The 7,606-nt window shown below is 43.8% G+C and overlaps 1 protein-coding gene across 1 annotated transcript in view; it reads right to left on the bottom strand.

Annotated features, from left to right (window-relative positions):
• UTP6 (UTP6, small subunit (SSU) processome component, homolog (yeast)) overlaps positions 1 to 7,503 on the bottom strand; it is a gene marked incomplete at its 5' end in the record, with an annotated part of 9,201 nt that extends 1,698 nt beyond the window's left edge. The window contains 15 exon segments of the mRNA XM_009070290.1: positions 1 to 26; positions 382 to 462; positions 1,159 to 1,338; positions 1,494 to 1,571; positions 2,287 to 2,366; positions 3,497 to 3,678; positions 4,249 to 4,330; positions 4,789 to 4,870; positions 5,278 to 5,355; positions 5,749 to 5,867; positions 6,065 to 6,128; positions 6,408 to 6,455; positions 6,599 to 6,691; positions 6,775 to 6,816; positions 7,419 to 7,503. The exon segment at positions 1 to 26 is cut by the window's left edge and continues 54 nt beyond it. Of these exon segments, the coding sequence (XP_009068538.1) occupies positions 1 to 26; positions 382 to 462; positions 1,159 to 1,338; positions 1,494 to 1,571; positions 2,287 to 2,366; positions 3,497 to 3,678; positions 4,249 to 4,330; positions 4,789 to 4,870; positions 5,278 to 5,355; positions 5,749 to 5,867; positions 6,065 to 6,128; positions 6,408 to 6,455; positions 6,599 to 6,691; positions 6,775 to 6,816; positions 7,419 to 7,503 (1,320 nt within the window).
• Between the last annotated feature and the right edge of the window lie 103 nt (positions 7,504 to 7,606).

The following is a 7,606-nucleotide window of genomic DNA, read 5'->3' as shown; positions in this document are numbered from 1 at the left end:
GCAGGAGTTGTGGCGTGTAAGGATCTCTGCAAGTTTTAAAGGAAAAGAACAAAACAAAACAAACAAACAAACCACATAAGCTACAATTAAAAGGGAGAAGAAACAAAGAGCATCTTCTCCCTCATCAGACACCTGACATAAAGCACATCACTGGCTGTGCTTACAAACATCTCTGTCTTAGAAGCATGGGAATGACATTTGTGCTTATAAGCCTATGTTCAACTGATTTTTGGTAGCACATACAGTTTTGCTTGCAATTCTTTGATACCAGCACATCCATGAAGGAACTTGAGCATAAATCATTTGTTACACGTTCCATCCACACACATTGTTCCTGTTTATTTACACAGTCATAGAAGCAGAATTGGAGTAGCCAAGTACCTGGTAGAGAGCTTGTGTGTCTTCCTTGGTGTTTGTGCCTTCACTCCATTCCACCCAGAGGGTCCACAGTGGCAAAGTGCCCTACAAGGTAAAGCAGCTAAATCAAAAGGATGAAATACAGCAACTCTGATTTGCAGAAACAGTCATGAACACATCCACCAGGTTCTGTATTCTACATTCACCTGCCATAAAAAATGTCCTTGAGACACAACTCTTGGAAAGACAACTTTGGATTGCACACTGAGATCACTTCTTTCCTTCCTCACTTACAGGACAAACACTGCTTAGCTGGACAGTTGTGTTGTCAGGGATGAGAGACGAGTTCCTCTCCTCACTCCTCGTGCCCAGGGTTTGAAATGGAACAGTAGGAGAACACACAGCTAATTCCAGGCTTGAAATACCACACAGACACATACCATGTGTCAGCACAAACAGCTAATTCCAGGCTTGAAATACCACACACACACACACCATGTGTCAGCACAGTGAAGAGAAGGAAACACATTTTTCAAGTAAAACACAAAGAATACCAGCTGACTGCTAGGAGAGTAGGCAGAATGTCACTTCTCAGCACCCAGACTTTACACCTGTGAATCTGAAGTGAATTTACAATTCCCTAATGCTCCAGAATGCAACGTGCACGTGAAATGTCAAGTTCTTATTTCTGACCTTAAAAATAGTTAGGGACTTGGAATGCCTTGGTAAAGGAAAAAAAACCCCAACAAGCATCAGAGGTTTCCAGCCCAAGACTGATGGATGCAAGTTCATGAAACACACCTTAGACTTGAGGTGTTTAATGGCTTCTTCAAAGCACTGGGTCACATCTTCCCTCTGCAGCTGGATCAGCACCTGCAGCCTCATGTGCCACATCTCCACGGACAGGCTGGAGCACCTGGTTGCAGCTTCTGCCACCTCCACAGCCTTCTCAGGGAGGTTGGACTCCAGTAACAGCTGAAGCTAAAACCCAACAGACACAGCTCATTACCACAAGAGATTTGGAATACCTTGGTATAAAGCAAGGCCTGGAACCAGTATTGCCCATCTTGGTGTCTACTCAAAATGGCACAGACAGGCACACAAACATGATCTATTTCTTCTGTCTCAGCTCTTACCCACTGCTTGTAGAGAGCTTCTGGCAGCAAATTTGACTCGTGGGCTTTGCTGAACACACTCAGTGTCCTCTCCAGCCTCTGCAACCACCAGAGAAGGAAAAAGGAAACAAACATTATTCCTGTATACAGTAGATCCCAGAATTTCAGGAAGCTCCTTGGATTGTATATCAGCATATCACTGAAATTCAGCAACAGCTCTGGATCTAAGGCTTCAGGTACCTGCAAACATCCCACGATAAAGGGGAAAGCTGAGCATTTGAACTGCATCTCTTAAGGAGCAAAGAACATTGCAATGCTCTGTTACTGCATTATAAGGGAACCAAACTGCACAGGGCATTTAGTTAATTCACTGAGTCATACCCAAACAGATGTATAATTAAACTGCCTACATACCAGCACCACACTCTGCTCAGACTTATTGGCAAAAGTCATTTTTATTCATCCTTCTCTCTGAACTAGCACAAGTTTGAAGGACTGTCAGTGAACACGTAAAGTCTCCTGCAACCAAAACCATCCTGTGGTTCTATGATTAGCAAGTTTGCAGTCTTAGCTTTCAGCCAAAGACATCACTGCACTTCACTGCCAAGGCTGGCTTATGCCCCAGCTGTTCAGGCAGTGTGAGCCTGACAGTAAAAGTGATTCCCTCAGACAGAGATTAAATGATTTTTAATGATGGCCATGGGTAAATACTTCTGATGGAATGTCGAAATATCTATGCTCCTTGTCTGATGGATTACAGGGGTCAGTAATAATAGGGATGATTTGTTAGTCTGATTTCCTAGTAAGCTTTTACCTTTTGCTTTAATTCTTCACTGTTGGTTTTCCTGTTATATCTCTCTAAGCAAAAAGTGATGAAGCATTTCCACATGTTCTCTGTAGAAGCAAAAGCAGAATGTCACACTTTATGGAATCACAAGCATAAGCACAAGTACTTGTCTTTAAGAAATACAAAAAATCCAAGCAAAGTGTTGATGCCAACTTTACAATTTTCTATTATAAAAGAGGCCCTAGGTATATTACATTAACATTTTTAAATAGCTTCCCAGTACAAGCTGCAGACAGTAACTCTTTGTAAAGAGCATCAAGCTCTTAGTTCAGCTGAGACTCAGCACAGGCTGTCACAGGTAACGGTCAGTGCACCCTTTGCCTGACTTCAATGGGCCTGTGAGAGTGAGGACATCACAGCCAGAGGAGAAAAATCCTCCTGTCTGCCTGACTTTGGGGCCACAAAAATGTTCAGAGGGCTGGAACACCTCTCCCCTGAGGAAAGGCTGAGTGTTGGGGGTGTTCAGCTTGAAGAGAAGGCTCCAGGGAGACTTTATTGCAGCCTTTCAGCCCCTCGAGGGGGCTCTAAGATAGGGACAGACCTTTCAGCAGGGTCTGTTGTGACAGGAGAAGGGGAAATGGTTTTAAACTAAAGGAGGGCAGATACAGACTGGATGTGAGGAAAAACATTTTTATGAGGGTGGTGAAACACTGGCACAGGTTGCCCAGAGAGCTGGTAGATGCCTCATCCCTGGAAACATCCAAAGTCAGACTGGACAGGGCTCTGAGATCTAGCTGAAGACAACCCTGCTCACTGCAGGGGTGCTGGACTAGATGACTTTTAAAGATCCCTTCCAACTCAAACTTCTATGACCTCGAGACTATCTAAACAGCAAGTCTGAGACCACTCCACAGACAGCTCTTTGGTAACCTCCTTCGAGAGTAAGAACAATGCCAGGTGTTGAAGCTGGATATCCACCTCACTGGCAACCCAAACCCACTGGTTACTCACAGCTAACCAGCAATATACTCACACTGTCAGTTAAGCAGCTCCTTCAAGAGCAAAAATGCATTGGAAAACAACCCAAATAACAGATAAAACAGATCCCCAAAAGGTAGGATCTAAAAACTGTCTTCTCTTATGGCAGAGTCTACTACCACCATCTTCAAGACTTCCACAGTGCACAGTATGCTGAAGTAGCAGGGAAAGATGTTAAAATGCAGGCAGAGCATCTCACCTGTGGGGACTGCTCTCACAGCCTCCTCGAAGACTGCACAGCACCGTTCCTCCCTCTGGGCCATTTCTGACACCTTCTTCTGCTTCGTGGTGTGCTGTGTGTGCTGCTGGGGCCCCAGCTCCAGCTCCCGACGGGCCATGTGGTCCCAGGTCAGGGGCTCAGCAGCAAACTGGGTCTGCAAACTGAGCACACCTTGCTGCCAACAGCCCCAAGCACCATCCCTCACAGCTTTACAAGGGCTGTTACACTGCTAGAGAAATGTGCTTCCCTGCTAAGTCACCAAATGCCAGAGGAAAAACACTTTACCTTTCCACAAAAGAAGGACTAAATATTAGCTTTTTTATTATTTATATGGATATTCTCCAGTAATAACACAAACTGGACAGGAAACATGAGAGAGAGGAACAACTGGAGAAACAGAAGCTAAAAAACCCCACAAACATACTCTAGGAAAATCCACAGCTTCTGCAGTGAATTTACAGAAATTCAGTGCAGTAATTATTCAGTGACAACTGTATTTTATCTAAATTACTCTAAGCAGCTTTTCAAAGCCTTTTCTAAACGGCATCATTACCTCATCTTTTGTTTTTCTTAAAGGACTTCACATAGGCCTTAATACTATTTCCCTAGAGGAACAGCATTTAGTTCTTACAGTCCTGTCAACCCACTAAAAATTAGAGAAGTTATGAGACCATGTTTTCTAAAAATCAAACCAAAATAAAATGAAACCACAACACAAAGCCACAGCTCACCTTTCGAGGATTTCTTTTTGCAAATCTTGGGTAAAATCAAACAGCTTTGCAATAGAGAGCAGAGCCAGCTGGAACTCAACACCTGCATTTCAAGAGAAGGAAAAAACTTCTCAGGGGAGTATTTGCTAAAGAATTCCTCAACACATAACATCAGTTGCACACTCTGCATTTCTGTAGCTTGGTTCTTGGAATTCCTAACTTCTTTGACACTAGTGCCAGCTGATTAGTTGTGATCTAATGCTCAGTGCACAGAGCAGAGAAGGTGTGTGTAACCCTGAACTGTCCTCCCTTTGGTTTTTTCAGCACTGTGCCATTTCAGCCCCAGAGCTGTTGTGCTGGAAGAGGTGTCAGCACGCAGGAAAGATACAAAACCCAGAACTATCAGCACTATTAATTTACATTTTGGCATTACCTAGGTTCTACTGAAGCTCTGAAAATGTATCTTGGTGTGCACTGGAGCTATGTCTGTCAGTATTACCTATTGCAGAGCTGGGTTAAAGGTGTCAATTTTCTTATTAAGTACAAGAAATGTTAAATCACCTTTAATTTTCTGAGTAGCTTCCCTGTAGACTATCCGAGCCATTTCCCCATTGAGAATCTCTTCAGAGTAGCTGAACTCCCCCTGCAATAGCAAGCATAGCATTAAAAAACTTAGTCTCCTTTCTCAGCTATCATTTTTGCAAACAGAGAAAAAACATGAGAAGATATTAATGTTTTTCTTCATCTATTTTTATGTCACTTGCACGAGTCAACTATAAAGAAATGAGAGATACTGAGTTTAACTATTCCATTCCAAAAATTGCTATTAATTTTTGAAGTGGGGAATGTAATAAAAGATTTTTTTAAAGTAAAGTCAGTGTATGAAGTATTTGAGCTGAGCATCAGTGGAAACCTGAAAAACTGCACAGGCACAGGACATGAACAAAGACTTTCTCTAAGCCATTTTCAAACAAACCACTAACACAGAATCCTTGAGTTTCAATGTGTGATACACCAGCACACAGCACCTCTGCGGTTTAGGTGACCTACCAAGTCCATCTTTGCCTGTTCAAATTCTTTCTTTTCCTTCCTCTGTTTTTCAGCATGCATCAGCTCCATCCTGAAGTACTGCAAGAGTGACAACAAAATGGAATGATTGTGGGGATACATCATAAAGACCCTCAAACAGGGCGAAACAAGCTCTGAGGAGCTACAAATCAGGACTGTGGCACATCCCATATGTGTCCAAGAGCCCTAGTTTTAAAGGCTTGTGCACATAACCATCTGCCATACAGATCTGCCCAGAATGGGCTGGGGATGGGCAGACTAACCCAGAGAACTGTGTCTCAGCAGAGCTTATCAGTACCCTAAGAAGGGAATTTTGGCGGTGTTTCTTTTAATATTTTTGACATTTCCTGCTAATGGGGAAACAATTTTTTTCCAGTTGTCTCAGAGAGATCTGAGAAATCAGCTGAACTGATCTGCTCTGATTGACCAAATAACAGAAAACCATAAACTCACCTCTTGATAAAGTTTTGGGCACTCTGGGTGGAAGCGTAAAGCACGGAGGAACAAGTGCCTGGCACTTTCTGACGACAGCTGTGTCTCCATTTCCCATTTTGCTGCCATAATCCAAAGTGCTGCAACAGGTGATACAAAGAAATTAATTTAATCTCTCAACATGAGCTCAGCACTGGAATAAACCCATTATCTCCCTCGTGAATAGGAGTAGGAACTTTCAGCCCAATAGCTTGAACTGAGATCTACAAGAACTCAAACCAACACCACACAGTCCATACTGAGGCACTTCCACAGCACTCACCACTGTTTTATTTACCTGGTTTATTGGAATGAATGGCCAACATGGTAGAAAACACCTTACTGAGCTGATGTTTTGAGTTCTGTAAAAGAAGTAGTTTTGTTTTATCCACTTTGGTACTGACTAGATCAGCACAGCTAACTCAAACCTTTCTGACTCACACAGGTAACACAAATGCATTCCACACTGACACACATCAGTGAAAATCCCAGGCAGCTCCAACAGTCTCACCAAAATTATTCTAGTATTACAGCACGTGGCAGCAAAGTTTGCATTCCTGTCATTAATCCAAGTTCCAGATGCCTGAATAAACACCAATCCAGTGTCTCAACTCAGGTAAGATTAGCACGTGAACACTCACCCACTGCTTGCAAAATGCAACATGTGAAAGCCAGAGCTGGACATCATCCTGTTGGAAATGAAAAGGGGGAGAGAATAAACCTCACCAGGTACAAAACCACTTGCACATGGACGAGCAAACAACACACCTCTGGTACAAAGACTTGACATGCAGAATGAAGCACTTCTGAGTCTCAGTGCAAACAAACTTACTTTCCATTTCCCTGTGGCTCTGTTGAACAGGCTGTGGACTCTATGCAGAATAGAGAGTTCAATTTCATCCTTCTTGAATGAGTATCCAATGCGCTAGGAGGGAAAAAATATTAGTACTATTGCAATAGAAAATTTGGCATTAAGTATTTTGTGTTCTTAATAACTGACAAACTTACTGCTCTCCTTTTCTTGATCAGTTCCAGCAGATTAATTTCGTACTAGAATAGGGAGAAAAAAGATCATTTTAAAGCAATGAAGAGACACATGAGAGTAAGGAAAAAATACAGATGAGTTTGTTATAGCTAATCAGCTAGACAATAAATATTAGGGTCAGGAAAACATAAACAACAACTTTTTGGCTGGGTCACTACATTTCTAAGCCTGAATGAAATTAACCTTGTGGATTTCTACAGCATGTGACATTTCAGACTTGAGCTGTTAGCAGCTCATATTCCTAGAATCATGATACACAAGCCAAACTTAGAATGCTGCAAAAAATTTAGAATCATGTAGCATCTGAGCTGGAAGTGACCCACAAGAATCACAGTCCAACTCCAGGCCCTGCACAGGACACCCCAACACTGCACCCTGTGCCTGAGAGCATTGGCCAAACACTCCTGGAGCTCTGTCAGGCTTAGTGCTGTGCCCACTGCCCTGGGAGCTGTTCAGTGCCCAAACACCTCTGTGGGCAGAGCCTTGTCCTGATACCATCCTGACCCTGTTCAGTGCCCAAACAGCTCTGGGGGAAGAACCTTGTCCTGATACCATCCTGACCCTGTTCAGTGCCCAGCCTCTCCTCAGCTCACCCCGCGGGGCTCACCTGGATGTAGGCGATGAAATCCTCCTTCCGCAGCGCTCGCCGCTGGATCTTGTACTCCAGAGCCGAGGCCTTGCGCAGCACAGCCCTGCGGGGAGGGCAGATCAGCGACCCGCGACCCCCGCACCGATCCCGCAGCGATCCCCGCAGCGATCCCCGCACCGCTCCCGCAGCGATCCCGCACCGCTCCC

This window comes from Acanthisitta chloris, unplaced genomic scaffold (genome assembly GCF_000695815.1).
Source record: "Acanthisitta chloris isolate BGI_N310 unplaced genomic scaffold, ASM69581v1 scaffold33302, whole genome shotgun sequence".
Classification (NCBI taxonomy): domain Eukaryota; kingdom Metazoa; phylum Chordata; class Aves; order Passeriformes; family Acanthisittidae; genus Acanthisitta; species Acanthisitta chloris.
The sequence above is the reverse complement of the archived record's forward strand: the minus strand, read 5'-3'. Positions and strand labels throughout refer to the sequence as shown.